At 43.6% G+C, this 20,993-nt stretch overlaps 1 protein-coding gene across 1 annotated transcript; it reads left to right on the top strand.

Annotated features, from left to right (window-relative positions):
- Window positions 1-1,963: 1,963 nt before the first annotated feature.
- On the top strand, window positions 1,964-9,144 carry LOC115502148 (cytochrome P450 2B11-like). The gene is given in 5 exon segments (XM_030297345.1): window positions 1,964-2,128; window positions 3,055-3,196; window positions 4,393-4,577; window positions 7,944-8,085; window positions 9,131-9,144. Coding segments are annotated over 5 exon segments (648 nt in total).
- Window positions 9,145-20,993: the final 11,849 nt, after the last annotated feature.

Here is a 20,993-nt window from a genome sequence, read left to right as displayed (position 1 = left end):
AAGGTAAACTCAAGAGAGCAAATTCTGATAGACATGAGGCTTTGAGCTCTGGTTCTGCTGGGGTGGGAAGGGAGAGGTACTAGAGCTTATGTGTGAGGAGTCTCTGTAATTTTTAAAATTCAAACCTGGGAGAGTTCTTGTAAAAGCTGAAAGAGGAGGGCATTTGGGGCAAGGGCACATGACATTTGGGGCAAGGGCTTGGAGGAGGCCACAGTGTTCAAGTGTCCATGCTTCCCTGATAAGGATGCAGTGGGGAGGGAGTAGTGGTGGTTAGGTTAGGCTGGCACATGCGATCCACGCGTGAGGGTGGAGACTCTTTCCTCACTCTTCTCTGGAGTGAGAGAGTGAGATCTGCACCCTGCCCCCACAGCTGTGGGTGAAGTACTGGATGCCCTCACCATCTACCTGGGCCAGTCATCAACCTGTGTGGGTACAAGACAGTGAGGGAGGCCCTGGTGGGTCAGGCTGAGGCTTTCCCTGGCTGAGGGCACAATCGCCATCATTGATCCCATCCTCAGGGGAAGAGGTGAGTGGGGCATAGGGGTGGGTTTGGGGAAAAGAGGAGGAGACATCCCATGTGTCCTCCCAATCTCCCATCCATGACCCACCAATCAGGTATGATCTTCACTAATGGAAAGTCTTAGAAGGCCGTTCAACAAATCTCTCAGGTCACCATGAGGGACTTTGGGATGGGGAAGCGGAGCATTGAGAAACGAATCCAGGATGAGGCTCAGTGTCTGGTGGAGGAACTGAGGAAATCCCAGGGTGAGCCTTGGGGACTGCTCAGGAGTTGGAGGGGCAGGCAGAGGGTGGGACAGAGAGATCCAGAGACAGAGAGATGCAGAGACAAGTTCAGGGAAAGGGAGAAGGAGACAGAAAAAGAGAAAAATAATGAGGAAAACGGAAGGAGACAGAGAGGTGGAGAAAGCAGACAGAGAAAGCAAGACAGAGGAAAAACCCAGGATACCGACAAAGATCAATCCAGAGTAGAAACTATAAGGAAAAGACTTAGAAAGAAAAAGGTAAGGAGAGAAATAGAGTCAGGGGAAACAAAGACTGACAGTGAGGCCAAGGACAGGGCCACAAAGACAGACGGGACACAGAAAGAGAGAGAACAGAGTAGAAGGGGCTGATTCTCAAACAAAGACTCAAACACAAGACCAGACAAAGACACAGGTGCACCAAGAAGGTCACACCAAGACAGAGCCCAAGAAAACCATGAGACACAAAGTGCAAAATGCCCAGAAAGAGGTGTGATAAGAGACATAGTGAAAGCCAGGCTGGCCAAGAGAAACAGAAAGAAACCAACCAAGCTAAGAAGGCACCAGCCAGGTCAGAGCCTTCCAGAAGGACAATGCAGTCCTCCACCCACCGCCCACCCCCATCACCCTGTGACCTATCTGGATCCCACTTTCCTCTTTCACTCCACCATAGCCAACATCATCTGTACCATCATCTTTGGCCAGTACTTTAAGTACCAGGACCCCAGAATCTTAAGGCTGCTACATTGAATGAATGATCTCTCCATTTTTGCCAGCTTTTTCTACAACCAGGTGAGGCCAAAGTTTCCATGGTGGGCCAGGAATTGGGGTGGGTGGAACTTGGGAAGGGATCAGATGTTTTTTCTCTTAACACTGAGGCAAGAAGGCATCGAGATCGGTTTTCTGTGCACACACTTACCCTCTACACCCTTCTAAGTGAGGCAATGAGTCCAACTGGAGGTAGGAATCAGGCCTCAGGAGAGGGTGGCCTGTGAGAGAAATCCCAGCAGAGGTAACAACGCACTTGTTCACGTGCCACTGAGAGTATTTGTGTGAGTGCTCAACTGGGAGGCACATTCCCGAAGGCTACGGGATGAATTAAGCCTGTCAGATATTGCTGTGCTGTGCAGGTACAGCCTCAACCCTTGTAGCGCCAGCCTAGAGAGAACAGATTCTGGGAACTCCTTGCTTCTTCCCTGGAGATGTTTGAACTCCTTTCCGGCATCCTGAAACACTTTCCTGGTACCCACACTCGAGTGTACAACAAAATTCAAGAAATGGAAGATTTTGTCCCTGAGAACATCAAGAGGCTGGACCCCAGGGCCCCGCAGGACTTCATTAATTCCTTCCTGGTCCACATGGACAAGGCAAGGGCGAGCTGGATGGGGGGCAGGTGGGAAAGAGAGTGATGGGCATATTACTGACATTGAGCTAATATGTTTGGATATGATGTATGCATTGTTTAAATGCTGAACTACTTCCCTATGTGTTGGTAAGAAAGCCACTAGTCCATCCCCCTTCGCACCCCCTATTCCCTCCTCAGCTTCCCTAGGCTCTCCTGGAATTCCTGTTATGAGATAGCAACTGCCCCTGCAGGGGGTCTTCAAGACCCTTCTCCGCCTTCTCCCATTCTGATTGGTCGGAAGCCCCTGTCTGTTCTGATTGGTCGGAGGTTCATGTCTGTTCTGATTGGCCAGACCCCCCTGTCTGTTCTAATTGGTTGGAGGCCCGTGTCTGCTCCATTGCCCAGACACTCATGTCTATTCTGATTGGTCAAGGGTCCATGTTTTTTTCTGATTGGTCGGAGGTCCATGTCTGTTCTGATTGGTCAGGGGCCCATGTCTATTCTGATTGGTTTGGCAAGTGTCATACTGGTTGTTAAACATCTTCAATATCACTCCTGGATGGGCAGCTGCAAGGAAAGCAAAGACACCCAAAGACAGAAAAGATGAAAACCAAAAAATATCAATCCCTAACATATATTGAGTGCTTACATACCTAGTATCAAAATAACCCCAGATGATGAACTACACGATAGAGAGGTTAAGTTCCTTATCCAAAGACACCCAACCAGGGAATGGTAGGGCTTGAGTGTGAACCTAGGCAGTTTGTTTCCAGAGCCCACACTTTTTGCTACATTGCTGACCTTGGATAGAGAGAAAAGGAAATAAGAAAAAAAGAAAAACTGGCACAGAGTAACAGGGGAGTGGGTGAGAAGAAAAGAAGACCCAGAAGCTGGGTATCTTTGCAAGGGGAGATGTTAAGTAAAGTAATGTCCTTTGCTATTCCCCAGGAGTTCCTGAATCCTGAGAGTGAGTTCCACTGTAAGAATCTCGTCTACACAGCGGTCTTACTGTTGTTTGCTGGCACAGAGAGCTCCAGCACCACTCTCTAGTTTGAGATTCTACTCCTTCTTAAGAACCCCGATATTTTAGGTGAGCTGGGCTTAGGGTGGTTGAGGGCCAGAAAGGATGGAGGGTCTTGCAGCCATGCTGGAAGGTGGTCACGTGATGGGTAAAGACATACAACTTCTAGCCTGGTCAGTCCAAAAAATGAAAGATTCACCCCTGTGAAGATTGGTAACTTATGATAAAGCTTTGTTGCTAACAAGGCACTTTGAAGTTGACAGAATAATTTAGTTTACAAAATATTTTTCATTCAATTAAGCAAACCATGGTTTGAAAGGTACTTTCGTGCTTATGAAGTACATAAGGTGGTTGTAAAATGCTTTATGGTTAATGAAGCTTGCCCCAGTCACAAAGAGTACTATTGACAAAGTATTTGCAGTCTAAAACAGCACATGGCTCTTTTTTTTTAAACTTCTTAAAAAAAATTTTTTTTGTTTGTTATTTTTGAGAGAGACAGAGAGAGACAGAGGGCAAGCAGGGAAGGGGCAGAGAGAGAGGGAGGCACAGAATTGGAAGCAGGCTCCAGGCTCTGAGCTCTCAGGACAGAGCCCGAAGCGGGGCTTGAACCCACAGACTGAGAGATCGTGACCTGAGCTGTAGTCGGCTGCCCAATCGACTGAACCACCCAGGTGCCCCCTTAAAGCACATGGCTCTTGACACAAGCTTTGAGATTGACACTTTGAACTTGACAAAGAACTTGACTCTTTGGAGCAGCTTGCTGATTTACTAATTAAAAAGCCCCTCAATTGTTTCTCATGTTGGTGGTCTGCAGATCAGACTTGGAGAAATTCTCATCTAATCAAATTCCCCTATTTCACAGGTAATCAATTTCAAGGTCAGAGTGGGGAAGTGGCTTATCTAAAAATCACATAGCAAATCACTGGGACAAAAGGATATGACACCAGTTTCAGCCATAATCCATCTTTAGTTAAAAAAAAAAAAGTGGCCAAAGCTTGAATGAATTTCCACCCACCCATCATTACCCAAGTGATCCCCACTCATAACTAGAGTGGAAACATCAGACAAGACTTCCCTATAACAAGGCCATTGACTTTCTTTCTCCATGCTTTCATTGAGAAGGAACAATAACATAACACCTTAAGAAAAGTTCACAAGACCCTCCCCCCACAGTCTGTAGGTCATGTTTTGGGTGACTTGGTTGAACCCACTATTACGGTCATTCATTGATGTTACCCACCCTGCCACTCTCATCATTTTTAGAGAAAGTCCGGTGGAGATTGACAGAGTGATTGGCTCACACCGTCTTCTAGCCCTGGAAGATTTGGCAAAAATACCTTATACAGACACTGTCATCTGCAAAATTCAGAGATTCAGTGACATCATGCCCCTTGGCATCCTCCGCTCTGTCATCAAGGACACTCACTTCTGGAGATACCATCTGAGACAGGCAGGATCACAGAATCCTGACGCAGTCTTATGATTCATGTCTCTGGTTGTTGGACTATAACGAGAATTTTTATTTCCAGATTTCTGTGGGAAGAAGGGAGATTTTAGAAATGTAGAAATGTCGAAAGAACATCCAATGGAAAAAAGACAGCCTCTTTAACAAATGGTGCTGGGAGAACTGGACAGCAACATGCAGAAGGTTGAAACTAGACCACTTTCTCACACCATTTACAAAAATAAACTCAAAATGGATAAAGGACCTAAATGTGAGACAGGAAACCATCAAAACCTTAGAGGAGAAAGCAGGAAAAGACCTCTCTGACCTCAGCCGTAGCAATCTCTTACTCGACACATCCCCAAAGGCAAGGGAATTAAAAGCAAAAGTGAATTACTGGGAACTTATGAAGATAAAAAGCTTCTGCACAGCAAAAGAAACAACCAACAAAACTAAAAGGCAACCAACGGAATGGGAAAAGATATTTGCAAATGACATATCGGACAAAGGGCTAGTATCTAAAATCTATAAAGAGCTCACCAAACTCCACACCCGAAAAACAAATAACCCAGTGAAGAAATGGGCAGAAAACATGAATAGACACTTCTCTAAAGAAGACATCCAGATGGCCAACAGGCACATGAAAAGATGTTCAGCATCACTCCTTATCAGGGAAATACAAATCAAAACCACACTCAGGTATCACCTCACACCAGTCAGAGTGGCCAAAATGAACAAATCAGGAGACTATAGATGCTGGAGAGGATGTGGAGAAACGGGAACCCTCTTGCACTGTTGGTGGGAATGCAAATTGGTGCAGCCGCTCTGGAAAGCAGTGTGGAGGTTCCTCAGAAAATTAAAAATTGACCTACCCTATGACCCAGCAATAGCACTGCTAGGAATTTATCCAAGGGATACAGAAGTACTGATGCATAGGGGCACTTGTACCCCAATGTTCATAGCAGCACTCTCAACAATAGCCAAATTATGGAAAGAGCCTAAATGTCCATCAACTGATGAATGGATAAAGAAATTGTGGTATATATACACAATGGAATACTACGTGGCAATGAGAAAAAATGAAATATGGCCTTTTGTAGCAACGTGGATGGAACTGGAGAGTGTAATGCTAAGTGAAATAAGCCATACAGAGAAAGACAGATACCATATGGTTTCACTCTTATGTGGATCCTGAGAAACTTAACAGGAACCCACGGGGGAGGGGAAGGAAAAAAAAAAAAAAAGAAAAGAGGTTAGAGTGGGAGAGAGCCAAAGCATAAGAGACTGTTAAAAACTGAGAACAAACTGAGGGTTGATGGGGGGTGGGAGGGAGGGGAAGGTGGGGGATGGGTATTGAGGAGGGCACCTTTTGGGATGAGCACTGGGTGTTGTATGGAAACCAATTTGTCAATAAATTTCATATATATATAAAAAAATAAAGATTATGTTCCACAAGAATAAAAAAAAAAAGAAATGTAGAAATGTCCTCTCTCTTCTGTGCTTTTTTTTTTTTTTTTTTTTTTTTTTTTTTCTTTATTAGATGTCAGGAAGACTGAAAAAATACCTCTTGAAATATGTTGTACAATAGAGCTGTCTTTTTTTACAAGCTATTTTGTCATCTCTCCTACTTTCCTCCTTCATGAGAAGACATTCAAAATTTGATGTTTCTCTTTCCACGGTTTCTTTAAGTTTATATGAATACATACTGCATATATACACACACAAAGACCGGTTCATATTGTACCTATCACTTTGCGGCTTGTGTGTCCAGTGTGCCTGTCTCCTTTCCACCTGTCTTTATGTCTATCTCATTGCAACGTGTCACTTGTCTTGTGTGTGCATGTGTGTGTGTGTGTCTTTCTTTTTATAATATAACAACAGTATGCTGTTGATATACTGTCAGGTCAATAGGTATGGTTCTAATTAATTTTCTCTGTGGTCGCACATGTTCCCAAGCATAGATATACCTAGGGTTAGTATTCATATTATCTAATCACCTAATGGCACTAACCCATGAGAACACAGGCATACCTCATTTTATTGCATGTCGCTCTTTTGCGATTTGCAGGAACCGCGTTTTTATAGATTGAAAGTTGCGGCACCTCTGCATCGAGCAAGTCTCTCGGTGCCATTTTCCCACCAGCATTTGCTTACTTTGTGTCTGTGTGTCATAGTTTGGTAATTCTTGCAATATGTCAAACTTTGTCATTATTATCATATTTGTTATGGTGATCTGTAATGAGTGGCTTTCTGAGATGGAATCTACTCCTGGCGGGCATGCTGGGGAGACTGTTGATATGACAACAAAAGACTTAGAATATCACATAAACTTACATGACAAAGCGGTCGCAGGGTTTGAGAGGACTGATTCCAATTGTGAAAGAAGTTCTACTGTGGGTAAAACGCTATCAAACAGCATCGCATGCTATAGAGAAATCATTTGTGAAAGGAAGAGTCAATCTATGAAGCAAATTTCATTGTTGTCTTATTTTAGGAAGTTGCCACAACCAGGGGTGCCTGGATGGCTCAGTTGGTAGAGCATGTGACTCTTGATCTCAGCATTGTGAGTTCAAGCCCTGTGCTGGGCATGGAGCTTACTTCAGGAAAGAAGGAAGGAAGGAAGGAAGGAAGGAAGGAAGGAAGGAAGGAAGGAAGGGTGGGAGGGAGGGAGAAGAAAGAAAGAAAGAAAGAAAGAAAGAAAGAAAGAAAGAAAGAAAGAAAGAAAGAAATTGCCATAGCCACCCCAACCTTCAGCAACCACCACCCTGATCCATCAGCAGCCATCAACATTGGGCAAGACCCTTCATCAGCAAGATTAGGACTTGCTGAAATCCCCAAAAATGGTTGGCATTTCTTAGCAAAGTATTTTTAAATTAACTAATTTTAACTATTAAACTTTGTTTCAGACATAATGCTATTGCACACCTAATAGACTATAGCATAGTGTAAACATAACTTCTGTATACACTGGGAAACAAAAAAATTCATTTGACTCACTTTATCGGGCTACCCATTTCATTGCAGTGGCCTGGAATAACACCTGCAATATTTCCAAGGTATGTCTGTAGATCCTGCCTCTTGTATTTGAGTTGGGTCTTTGGAGGCTTCCGGTGATCCAGATGTGAATCTTTTAGTTGATGCGTTATAGAGAAGTCCAAAGAGATTTGGGGAAGAGGGTAGTCTGTGAGGATAGCTAGAGGGATCGGGACACAACTATTAACCAAATAGGGCAACGTTATTTCGATAGATCAACCACTAACTGTAGAGCCATGAGTGGATGAGGCTTATTATCAACTGCGGATGTACCATAAGTGAGTCAGCCACTCCTTGTTGATACCCACTTGGGTCCTCTTGACTTTGACACCCTCTTAGGGCACAACCCTGTATCCCATCTTGAACTCTGTCCTCCATCATCCATTCCACTTTGAGAAGCCAGAAGCCTTCCACCCTGGCCACCTCCTGGATGCGGAGGACAACTTCAAGAAGCAAGAAGCCTTTGTTCCATTCTCCCTAGGTAAGTTGGGCCCATCCCCACCTGCTCTCCACCTCTCCCTTGTGTGACTTTCTACCTTTGTCCAGCTCCAAACACCGGGTGAACATTTTTGAAAATGATGAGGATTCTGAAGGAAAGAGAAAGCAAGAAATATCCAAGGACAGAGACAGTGTGAGAGGGAAGGAAAAGGAGGGAGCACAATGGGGAAGATAGAGACTAAACTAATGATGGAGATTAGGTGAAAGACAAACACACACACATGCTCACACATGTACAGACAAAGAGCAGACACATGAATGATCCATTATTGAGGACCTGTTATGTGCCAAGAACTGAGAAAGGCATTTGAGCTTTTCTTTAAAAATAAAAATAACTTTATTGTTTTTTCTAATTTGTATCCAACAAGGAAGCAATAAAATTGAAAGTGAAAATCATCTGTAATTCACTACCAAAATCAGGCTTAAAAAAAGTCTAAGTGGTTTTATTAACCGATTTATGAGTTGGGAAGAGGAGCTCTAAAAAACCGGATGTGTTAATATTACAGAGGATGTCCTTCCAAATTTTTTATGAAATACATGCACACACACAAAGGTAGGTGATGGATGGATGGATGGATAGATAGATATATAGATGACAGACAGATAGATAGATAGATAGATAATCCAATTTTTTTATGAAATACATGCACACACACAATGGTAGGTGATGGATGGATGGATGGATGGATAGATAGATAGATAAATAGATAGATAAAAGAAAGGTAAGATGAAAAAGAGAACAGTAGGGAAGGGAAAAGAGGAAAATTAGTTGATTTACTTCTTATGAGCCAGTTAAAATCCAAGCCCCAGACTAGAATGAGGCCCAGGAAGGACTTAGGGCATAAAAATATAAGGGATATTAACTCTTGTGGTTGTACAAGTGCTTTGATTCACTTATCAAACAGCTCAACTTTTAGCCACTGACTTGGAATTGATCATATGCTAAAATTTTAAATCTCCTTACGTCTATTCTGCACTTATTTATACAGACCCATATTGACACTGATTCACTGATCTGTCTTTTCTAGCGCTACAATACTAGTTGAATTATTATACCCATATAATATATTCTAATATTTTACAAGGGCTAGTCCCCCTCCATTCCTCTTCTTTCTCAGATAGTTATATGGTTCCTGTAACACATTTTGTTCTTCCAAGCTTAATTTTTTAAAAAAATTTTAATGGTTATTTATTTTTGAGAGAGAGAGACACACAGTGCAAGTTGGGAAGGGGCAGAGAGAGAGGGAGACACAAAATCCAAAGCAGGCTCCAGGCTCTGAGCTGTCAGCACAGAGCCTGATGTGGGGCTCGAACCCACAAACTGCGAGATCATGACCTGAGCGGAAGTTGGACTCTTAACCAACTGAGCCATCCAGGCACCCCATTGTTCTTCCAAGTATACTTTTAAATGATTTTGTCAAGGTCTCAAAAAATCCCACTAGGGTTTTACCAGGATGAATTTAAATTTGCAGATTAATTTAGATAGCTTTGACAACTTTAAAATTTGAGATATCCCCAACAAAAAGGTAATGTGTCCATTGAAGCCACGGTCATACCACTTGCTGGCAAGTGGGACTTTCGTTTTCTTAATTAGGTTTTACATATTTCTTGCTAAGTTTTTTTCTAAGAAACACAGGAGGAGATTGGGGCTATAGTTCAAAGTGCCTCTTTGTCTCACCGAGCTCAGGATGACATAGACATAACTCAGGGTGGGGGGCTTACCCAGCAGACATTTATTTTCCCACAGTTGTGGAGGTTGAAAGTCTAAGATCAGGGTGTCACTATGGGTGGGTTCTCATGAAGCCTCTTCTCCTGGCTTGCAGACAGCTGCCTCCTTGCTATGTCCTCACAAGGCAGAGAGAGAGAGAGAGAGAGTTCTGGGCTCTGGTGTCTCTACCTCTCTTTACACGGACACTAATCCTATCATACAGGCCCCACCCCTGTGACCTCATTGAAGAAGAAAGCCTCTTCTCCAAATACCATCACGCTGGGAGGTAAGGCTTCAACATATGAATTTGGGGGTGCGGCGGGGGGGGGGACACAATTCAGGCCGTAGCACTCTTTTAACATAGTATTTAAAATTTTTAAATGTTTATTTATTTTTGAGAGAGAGAGAGAGAGACAGAGCATGAATGGGGGAGAGGCAGAGAGAGAGGAAGACAGAATCTGAAGTAGCTCCAGGCTCTGAGCCATCAGCACAAAGCCTGATGTGGGGCTCAAACCACCAACTGTGAGATCATGACCTGAGCTGAAATGGTATGTTTAATTGACTGAGCCACTCAGGTGCCCCTTAACATAGTATTTTAAATTGTTTTAATTAGTATATCAGAAGTTCAGTGGGCTTTTTGGGGGTAGGATATTTTTGTCAAAACTGGGCAATTTCCTTATATTACTTTTATCTATAATAATTTTTTTAATTTATTCTTTTGGTGTTAACATCTGAAAATAATGATATTTTGACTTAATTTTTTCTTATGTTAAATCATAACATAAGATTTTCCCTAATGTCGTGGGCTAGCACTTACAGAATCATGTTAAATAATAGTAGTGATAGTGAGAAATCTTGACTGTTCTGAACCTTAAGAAGGAATATTTTCTCAGGGAACCTGGGTGGTTCAGTCGGTTAAGCATCTGACTCTTGATCTCAGCTCAGGTTCTGATCTCACAGTTTGTATGTTCAAGCCCCAGGTCAGGTTCTGTGCTGGCAGCACAGAGCCTGCTTGGGACTCTCTCTGTCTGCCCCTCCCCTGCTCATGTGCACACTCTCTCTCATAAATAAATATATGAGCTTAAAAAAAAGAGAATATTTTCTTTTTCTCTGTTAAGCTTAATGCTGTCTATGACCCTTTCCATATATTTTATGGTTATTCTATTATATATTCTTTTCAATTTTATTATTTTATTTTTTTAATATGAAATTTATTGTCAAATTGGTTTCCATACAACACCCAGTGCTCATTCCAACAGGTGCCCTCTCCTATGACCCAGCAATAGCACTGCTAGGAATTTACCCAAGGGATACAGGAGTGCTGATGCATAGGGGCACTTGCACCCCAATGTTTACAGCAGCACTTCCAACAATAGCCAAATTATTTTTCTCAATTTTAAATCAAATTAAGGAAAGACCTTTGCCCCCCTCTATTTTACATCAGATTCTTCATTTTTAAACATTTTGATCAGGATTTGATTTGGGTATTCTTTTGTTTTTTAATATTTTGAGAGAGAGCGCAAGTGGGTAAGGGGCAGAGAGAGATGGAGAGAGAGAATCCAAAGTAGGCTCTGCACCATCAGCACGGAGCCCAATGCAGGGCTTGAACTTACAAACCATGAGATCATGACCTGAGTGGAAATCAAGAGTCGGATGCTTAATTGACTGAGCCACCCAGGTGCCCTTGGTTTGAGTATTTTTAAATATCTTTTCGGCTCCTGTCATGATGGTCAAATTGTTTTTCTCCTTTGATCTGTCTAAAAAATAGTACGTGTCTTAGTGTTGAATCATGCTGTCCCCTAGAGCTGGAATAAGAGAGGCCCAGGAGGGCAGGGGACTTGACCGAGGCCCCGCAGAAAGTTGTGGCCTATGTTAGGGCGTGTGAGGCTGTGATGAACAACCTGAACATCTTGGCTTAAGGCCAACAAGTTAATTTCATGCTCACACAACGTTTATCCCCTCATCAAGTGATGGGCACATGGATTGTTTTCTCCTTTTGGCTCATGTGAACGGTGCCACTGTGGACACTGAATACAGGGTGGCCCTGCATTTGTTTTACTCTTCATCGGGAATGGAAAGCAGATGTTTTTCATTCTCTGCCTTTGGGTGTCTGTGAAGACCCAGGCAGTACTGAAGATTGAATGAGGCCATACTGACAGAGGAGCTTGGCACCAAATGAGTGTTATTGAAGTGACTGCCATGTAAATAAATCCTCACCTTCGAGTTGAAGCTCCAGGAGGCAAAGTCACTGGCCTGAAGGCAGAGCTGGACACATAGGAGCCTGACGACTCCCAAGGGTGCCATGGAGAGAGATGGCCTGTAGGTAGCTAGTTCCTATGTTTGAGACAATAGATGTGGGGGTAGGGGGGTTCCAGTCAGGAAAAGTAACCCCCCTTTCCCATTCCATCCTCTCGGCCTCAACCCCAGGAAGTTGCTTGGTCCCAGTGCTCAGGACAAGGGAGGCTGGGGGTCTGAGGTGGGTGAGAGACTTATTACATCTCAGATTACGGTCCTTAGTCTGAGCTACAACTTCACAGCTGAGGGATAGGTCGCGGTTGAGGTCACACATGGAGCTAACCCATGTTCCTTCCCTTTCTTATTGGGGCGCCAGACAGCAAGACTCAGGCTCAACCAGAGCAGGTGGCCAGAAGGAAAGCTGGGGAAGCTATACTCTAACGTTAGGAGGAAAACAGGGCATTGATCTTTCCTCCAAGGGCTCTGGCCCTTGGCTGTGCTGTGTGGGATTGAGGTTTCTTGGGAGGGGCTGAGGGAACAGTACAGGGATTCTCCAGCAGGGGCAAGATCGGGGCTCCTGGCACCAGTCTTACGGGGAATCAGAGAATGGAGGGTGGAGCACAGAGAGAGCCAGGTGGGAAACTCTTGCCTTTTAAGACTTTGCTTTGGAAGTCTGGCAGTGTCACTTCCCCTGCATTCTACTGGCCAGTGCAGCTACGAATTCCACCCAGGTTCAAGAGGAAGGGAAGGAGAGGACATTGGATAGCCAACAAATCACACACATAACAAAGCAGGTTACCATCAACAAACATGCAGATATTTACACTTTGTTATCTAGTGTGCTCAGTACTTTATGATGTGGAAATGTCGGGGTTTGGAGCAAACAGTCAAGAAAGAATTCCTGGGGCACCTAGGTGGCTCAGTCTGTTAAGCGTCCGACTTCGGCTCAGGTCATGATCTCATGGTCCGTGAGTTCGAGCCCCGCATTGGGCTCTGTGCTGACCGCTCAGAGCCTGGAGCCTGTTTCAGATTCTGTGTCTCCCTCTCTCTCTGACCCTCCCCCGTTCATGCTCTGTCTCTCTCTGTCTCAAAAATAAATAAACAGTAAAAAAAATTAAAAAAAGGAAAGAATTCCTGAGACATCTTTGGTGCAAAAGGTGGTTTTATTAAAGCACGGGGACAGGGCCTATGGGCAAAAAGAGCTGCACTGGGGTTTGTGAGGGCAATTATGTGCCTTCAAGTTGGGAGAGGGTTAGGGACATCACAAGCCTCGAAGGTATTTGTAAAACAAGGTTTCCAGGACTCTGAGGGGGCTATCTATAGTTAGGAAAAGGTCATTTATGAATGTTTAGTAAAATCTCAGTCACGAGACCCTTCAGATGTGTATCAGTGGGCCATATGCTTGGAGAATGATTGTTAGAGAAGGTAGAGATAAAGGATGTTTTCAAAGGTATTTCTATTATGTTTAAAGTAGACACAGGACCCTGAGGCAGGGGTCTGGATAATGTTAAGCTAAGATTGCTGCTTACCCTTAGCAAAGGGTCAACATCCAGGCAGCTGAGATCCCAGATGAAGGTCACTGCCTGTCTCAAGGACTTGTCAATTGGCTGTAAATTGTAAGGATACTTAATTTTTTTTTCTTTTGCCTTTGTTTCCCACCTCACTTTACACTGTGTAAGAGACTGCCTCTTGTCAATAATTTATTATGAAGCATATAGCAATGTATTTATCTCTCCAAATTATTAAGTGTTTTGCAGTATAAGAGCACTTTGTAATTAATTACCAAACAATTTGACGTGGACAGATCATTTTGCGTTTAAAAATATTCTTTGCTTTCAGCAAAACTGTTTGAGATTTGCGGAGTATTCTGTAGTATACAGAATGCCTTGTTGTTTACAGGGCATTTTGTAGTGAAATAGTTTGACGTTTACAAAGCACTTTAACATTTACAAAGATTCCAAATGGCCCAAGTGATAAGAGTATTTGTAAACACTGTATGTGGTTTGCACAGCATTTTGTAACATAAAAAAATTTTTCTCTTTACAAAAGACCTCAACAGAATGGCAGGGTGCATCGTTATGAAGTGATTTTCCATTTTACAGAGTTCATATTTATTAATTCCTTTGTAACATTCACAAAAAAGCTGCCATTCACAAAGGGCTTTCCTTCTACCTATAGAACAGGTCAAAATAGAACAGCACTTGATGAAGGCTTAAATGTTTCCAAAGCACTTCTGGAGCAGACAGTGTGCTAAGGTGAAGGTTAAGCAACAAACCAGGGAGACGTCCTTGCCCTAGTAGAACTGCCATCAAGTGGGGGAGAAAATAAAAAAACAAAATCATGGCAGACAGTGATAAGCGCTATGAAGAGAGAGCAGAATTGACAAACTTAGGAAATAAATAGGAAGAGGCAGGGAACTTAGTTAGAGCAAAGGTTTTCAGTCACAGAGCACTGCAAAATACTTCCTCCAACAAACTGGGTGTCTACAAAGTGCTTTCCTGTTTACAAAGCACTTTTGAAGTCATCGTAACACTTGACTTTTAAAAACAATTTTAATGTTTATTTATTTTTGAGAGAGAGAGAGAGAGACAAAGCACGAGCAAGGGAGGGGCAGAGAGAGAGGAAGACACAGAATCCCAAGCAGGCTCCAGGCTCTGAGCTGTCAGCACAGAGCCCGATGTGGGGCTCAAGCTCAGGAACTGGAAGATCATGACCTGGGCCAAAGTTGAATGCTTAACCTCCTGAACCCCCCAGGCGCCCCTTGACGCTTTTTTATAAGTTTATTTATTTATTTTGAGAGAGAGACAGAGACAGAGAGAAAGCAGGGAAGGGGCAGAGAGAGAGAGAGATGTGGAGAGAGAGAATCTGAAGCAGGCTCTGTGCTGTCAGTGCAGCGCCTGATGAGGGGTTCAAACCCAGGAATAGTGAGATCACAGACTGAGCTGAAACCAAGAATCGGATACTCAACTGACTGAGCCACCAAGTGCCCCCACACTTGACTCTTAAAATAACTTTGGCAGATGAATAAATATCATAAACTAGTCTTGATTCTGGAAGATATTATCTAGACCAACCCAACACCTCAGACATTGGGATCTAAGAAGGGAGGTGGTTATCCAATATCTCAAAGGAGATCAATGGGGTGGGCAAAAATTGGAATCCAGGATTCCGGACTCATCACAACTTCCCCACTCTATCACAATGCATGTTTACAAAAACGAGCTGTAATTAAAAATTAAAGTCATGTCCATATAGGACTTTTTACCCATATGACACTTGATGGTCCCACTAAATAGTGGATGTCTGAGACCTGGCTTTTGGTCCTATTGGTTAGAGTATGGAATGGAAATGACTCCCCTGTTTAGTACCAATTTTCCCAGATTCACCAGTCCCTCCAAGGCTTTCTTGGAAAACTGCTCCTTGTCAGTGAGGTTCCCTGACACTTACTTCATCCAGAGGAAACACAGGAAGAGGTTTACAAGGTGATTGGCCAGCTCACCCATACGCACTTGGCCACCAAGAAAAAAATCTCTCAACTAAAGCTGCTCCTTGTGAGATCCAGAGACCCTGTAATCTCTCCCCTTGTTCAAGTGCTTTGCCCTCCCCAGAAGTCTTTGTTTCAACAATAACGCACCCCCAAGACAAGACTAGCTAGGGCCAGGAAAATTTGGAATGAGGGTCTTTATTCTAATGAGAGTCTCTTTTGTTCACCAAAGTGTTCTGAGGGTCTTCTGCCAGGCTGTCTTTGGGAAGGAGACTTGTGTAACTCTCCTAGGATCACTCAATCCCAGGATATACTCTACCCCTAGCTTAATCCTTTATGACTTCACTGCTGTGAGAAGTGAGACATCATCTCTCTTAGCCTCGATAAGGAAGAGACATTCAAGGAGGATCCCATATTTATCCCCTTCTCTCGAGGTAAGCAGACCACATCTACTCTCCACATTTAGGGTCTTGGGATGGGGACTGACTTTTCCTACTGGACCAGGGAACAGCAGTGGACCCTATTTATTCAGTCTCCCTATGGGAAACAAATAGACAAATTTTAAATATAAGAAAATGAGATGAGGATGCCTGGGGGTCTCAGTCAGTTAAGTGTCCGACTTCAGCTCAGGTCATGATCTTGCGGTCTATGAGTTTGAGCCCTGCATCAGGCTCTGTGCTGACAGCTTGGAGCCTGGAGCCTGCTTCAGATTCTGTGTCTCTGTCTCTCTCTTTTCCCCTTCCCTCCCCCTCAAAACTAAACATTAAAAAACTTTAGAATAATACTATTAAAACTATAGTCCTAAGTATAGTGTTTTGCTAAGTTCTGTGAGTTGTTCTAGTGAATTAGTGAACTACTGAGAGGGCTGTAGGAAGCCCTGAATTTGTAGCCAGCTAGGCAGAAGTGTGGATGGCTTGGGGATACCTGAAATTTGTAGGTAGAAGCTGAATTGGGGACAGTCCTGTGGGATGGAGCCCTTAAACCTGTGGAATCCGATGCGAATGCCAGGCAATCAGTGTCAGAATGGAATTGAATCACAGGCCACCTCACTGGTGTCAGCGAATGAATGACGAGACAGACACAGGAGCAAAGGAAGTATGTGAGGGAAAGAATCAGGGAAAGAAGAAGGAGAGGAGGAGGGGCCAAGGAAAAGAAGAGCAAGACCAGAAGGAGGGGGAATAGTGAGTAATAGAGTGACAAAGACACTCAGGAAGATGGTGAATGAATGAGTGAATAAATGAATGAATGAATGAAATGACCTTTTATGTGCCAGGCAATGTAGCAGGTATGTTCGTATGGTTTGGTAATGCATATTATGTAAATAATATATAATGTAAATAATGTATAATGCATATTTATTATGTATATATATGTATTATGCATGTGTATAATAGATTTTATATGTATATGCCAGAAAATCTGTTTGTTAAGACCTGAATCCAACTGAAAGTCTGGAGTCCTTCATTCTGGGGCCCAAGCTAATGGGGAAGCAGCTACCTCTCCTGCTCCTCTCCTGCTCCTCTCCTGCTCCTCTCCTGCAGATGACAGCAGCATAAGAAGCTATCAAACCTGGGCAGCAGAGTTAAAGCATCTGTTTGCATCCCATTGGTTAAAGCAAGTCACATGGTCAAGTCCAACATGGAGGGGTCTATATATTCTGCCCACAATGGGAGGTGTTGCAAAGGTACATGGCAAAGAATGTGGGTGTGTACATTCCTATAACAGAGGAGTGAAAATTTGGGAACAAATCAGTGTCTCTCAGGGAGTAAGGTTCTTCCCTTACCCAGTCACCATATAGCCAGAGGGCAGGCATGTGATCCAATTCATCAAGTGGTCATTCCTTGGAGTTTGAGCCTTGAGTCACTGGCAAGGAAGGAGAGACAGTAGCCATGGAATCTATGACTCATTTATGTCTTTCCAAAACATTTTTCTCTGTTTAAGAATCAGAGTCATGCCTATCCCCTGTACCAAACACTTCTACCACTTCTTATCTCTAGAGTGACTCTTCTTCAAGGGCTCACACTTTCTACCAGTTCTGCCCTGTACATTACTTAGAGTATCTATTCTTCCTAAGCCATCCACTTGTTAATATATTTTTTTAATTTTTTAATGTTCATTTATTTTTGAGATAGAGAAAGAGAGACAGTGAGCAGGAGAGAGGCAGAGAGAGGGAGACACAGAATCTGAAGGAGGCTCCAGGCTCTGAACTGTCAGCACAGAGCCTGACACAGGACTTGAACTCACGGACCATGAGATCATGACCTGAGCCGAAGTCAGACGCTCAATTGACTGAGCCACCCAGGCGCCCCAAGTTGTTAATATTTTTTTAATCCACACATTCAAACATTCATGTAAGCCTTCAGCAACATGAGTTCTGCCAGAGTCCATCCTTGTAGACCTCTTGCCCCCAGGTCTTTCTTGTTACAACAGTTTTAGGAGCCCTGAAGGATTCAGTACTTAGGAGAGAGTCCAGAAGATACTTGGAAAAGTGTTCTGGAAAGGAAGCCATCAGAGTCTCAGAATCTGCTTTTGAGAAAAGAGCTGGTTGATTCCTTCTACATTAGTTTCTGTGATTTACATCATGTGACCCTGTTCTCTTGTCCAGAGATTCCACATCTGCACCAAAAGAAGGCAGCTTTCTAGAGGCTGGATGGGTGGTCAATGAGATTGACAAAAATCTGGCCAAAGGGACATTTTGAAATTATTCCCCACCCCTGGTGCCTTCCAAAGGGATGTTTTGGGCAGTCATATCATTTTTACTACATTACCTCACTGTCTTGTACACAGTTGTTTGGCTTAAAGACAATCTTCAAAAAGACAATCTTCTCATCTGCTGAGAGGACAAGGAGTCAATCCATGGGTTAGATCAATCCAATTCACTTTCCCAACACCATGAACCCAAAGTCACTTTGCTTGAGTAAGTCACGATGCCAGGGAAAGCCAGAAACACATTCAAGCCAAATGTTGTGGGTTCACAAAAGCCTTCAAGTAGGCATGTTGAGGGAAGCAAAACAGGAAGCTATGAGTCCCCAGGGAGATACTGAGAGATACAGCCTTAATTCCCATAATGTGTTCCATGAAAGTACTTTCTGTATTTTTACTTGCATTTCCTTAACTCAATCTCAACAGGGAAATTATCCTGGGTGGGCTTGGCTTAATCACGAGCCCAGTCAGACCCTTCATCCACCAGCTCAAATAGAAGTAAGTGGGGAAGTCAGACTTTCAGGAGAAGGGGCATCAGACTCCCTCCCTGACTGGAGGAGTGTGAAAGCATTTATAGGTGTGTCTAAAACCCATCACGACATCCTTGAAAAGGTTTGGGAGAGAATAGGAATAAGAGGTTTGTGGGCCGCTGTTCGTGGTGCTGATGAGTGGTTGCCTTTCGGGCCTGTGGCTACTTTTCCCAGCCCTGAAACAATGGGACTCGCACAAACCTCTCCAAGCATCTGATGCAGCAGAGGAAGGGATGATATGGAAAGAAAAGGAAGGGCGCCTGGACAGAGGGAGAAACAAACGTACAAAATCTGCCGAGGTGGCAGCATCACAGACAGCTAGGAGGAAGCAGTGATTTGTATTGACATCATTTTCCAATAATTGCGCCTCTTAAGAAGTATGTATTTTGTTCTCACTGGGGGTGGAGCTCTTGTGCCATTGAAATAGTACAATTGATAGCTTTCGTTGTGCCCTCCCAGCTTCCGCTCCTCCTTCTTCAGATAGCAGCACCGGTACTTAGCTCTGGGTATCTCAACATCCCCACTAGATGAAATCTACTTGGGGGTTGATCAAGTTGCCCCATGCAAGTTTCCCTGGCCACATGACCCAAGTCAGGTCCACCAGGTACTTAGTCCTCTCTGGATTTTGAATTTTGAGTGGTTGAGTGCCGCAAACAATGAGGACCCAGACACCCTACTGTGACTTCCAGACCTAGCTGTCAATCAACACACCCCTGTCCCACTGGCCTCTCTCTTTCCTGAACCTCAGGAGTCCTTTCAGGCTGAGGACTGCTACACTTGCTCCCTTTACCTGCGATTCTCTTTCCTCTTTATTTCTCAACTGGCTTCACTTTCATCCTCCAGACCTCTGCATAAATGCTCTCTTTAGAAGATTGAATCAACTTATTTAAAGTAGCCCTCTAGGGGAGCCAGGGTAGCTCAGTCCGTTAAGCAGCTGACTTCAGTTCAGGTCATGATCTCACACTCCGTGAGTCTGAGCCCCATGTTGGGCTCTGTGCTGACAGCTCAGAGCCTGCAGCCTGCTTCATATTCCGTGTCTCCCTCTCTCTCTGCCCCTACTCTACTCACACTCTATCTCTGTCTCTCTGTCTAAAAATAAACATTAAAAACATTAAAAATAAATAAAGTAGCCCTCTAATTAAATTACTTTTAATTTTCTTACTCTGTTTTCTTTTCTTTTTTACAATTTTTGTTTATTTTTGAGAGAGAGAGAGAGAGCGCATACAGGCACAAGCAGTGGAGGGGCAGAGAGAGGGAGACACAGGATCTGAAGCAGGCTCTGCACTGTGAGCGCAGAGCCCAGTGGAGGGCTCGAACTCACAAACTGTGAGATCATGACCTGAGCCGAAATCAAGAGTCGGCAGCTTAACTGACTAAGCCACCCAGGTGCCCCACTCTGTTTTATTTTCTTGGTCCCACTCACTAGCCAACACCTTGTGTATGTATTAACTTGTTTCTTATAGTCTACTTCCTCTACACTACAATGTCACTCTCTGCAGTATCTGTAGTGCCTGGAACACTGCCTGACCCACACTAAGATCATATGGTCTTTTTCCCCTTTGACCTATTAATGTAATGGCTTACGTTAGTACATTTCCTAATACTGAAACATCTTCTGTTTTTTAGACTTAGGAGAACTGAGTCTCAGATATCTAGAAGGGACTTTTCCAAAGTCACATAATCAGTCTGTTATGTTTCTCTAGGTCCTTTCCTTTTTTGCTGGGATTGCAGCAAGAGGGTTCCAAATAGATCAAAGAGACATTTAAAAAAATTAAAAATAAGAAAAACGCACAGCTTAAACGGTCCAAGGCTAGGATGACAGCTCCATGTGTCTAGGGCACCATGAAATCAAGGACTTAGGTGACTTCTTCCTGCCTGGCCACTTTCAGCGAGTGCTTTAGTTCCTATGTTGTGCTTTTTTTATCTGCCTGGTTTCACATCCTTGCCTGGTTCCATGTTAGAATTAGCAAGAAGCAAGGATGTATGGGATTTTTGAGGTGGAAACCAAGGAGCAGCCATTTTTCTTTGAAGACTGCCGTAAGTCAGAGACATTGGGAGACAGATTTAGAATTGGTGAAGGGTTCTGATTTGCCCTCGATCTTATTTTTCTACATACAACTCTCCTTCCCAACTGCTGGTCCTGCTGATCAAAAGTGGCCCCAAACCCACCATCAGCCATCTCACTTTGAACTCACAGAAGTGGTAGCCCAAAAAGCCAATAAGCTTCTAGA

This window comes from Lynx canadensis, chromosome E2 (genome assembly GCF_007474595.2).
Source record: "Lynx canadensis isolate LIC74 chromosome E2, mLynCan4.pri.v2, whole genome shotgun sequence".
NCBI classification, from domain to species: Eukaryota; Metazoa; Chordata; class Mammalia; order Carnivora; family Felidae; genus Lynx; species Lynx canadensis.
This window is presented reverse-complemented; position numbering and strand designations above follow the sequence as displayed.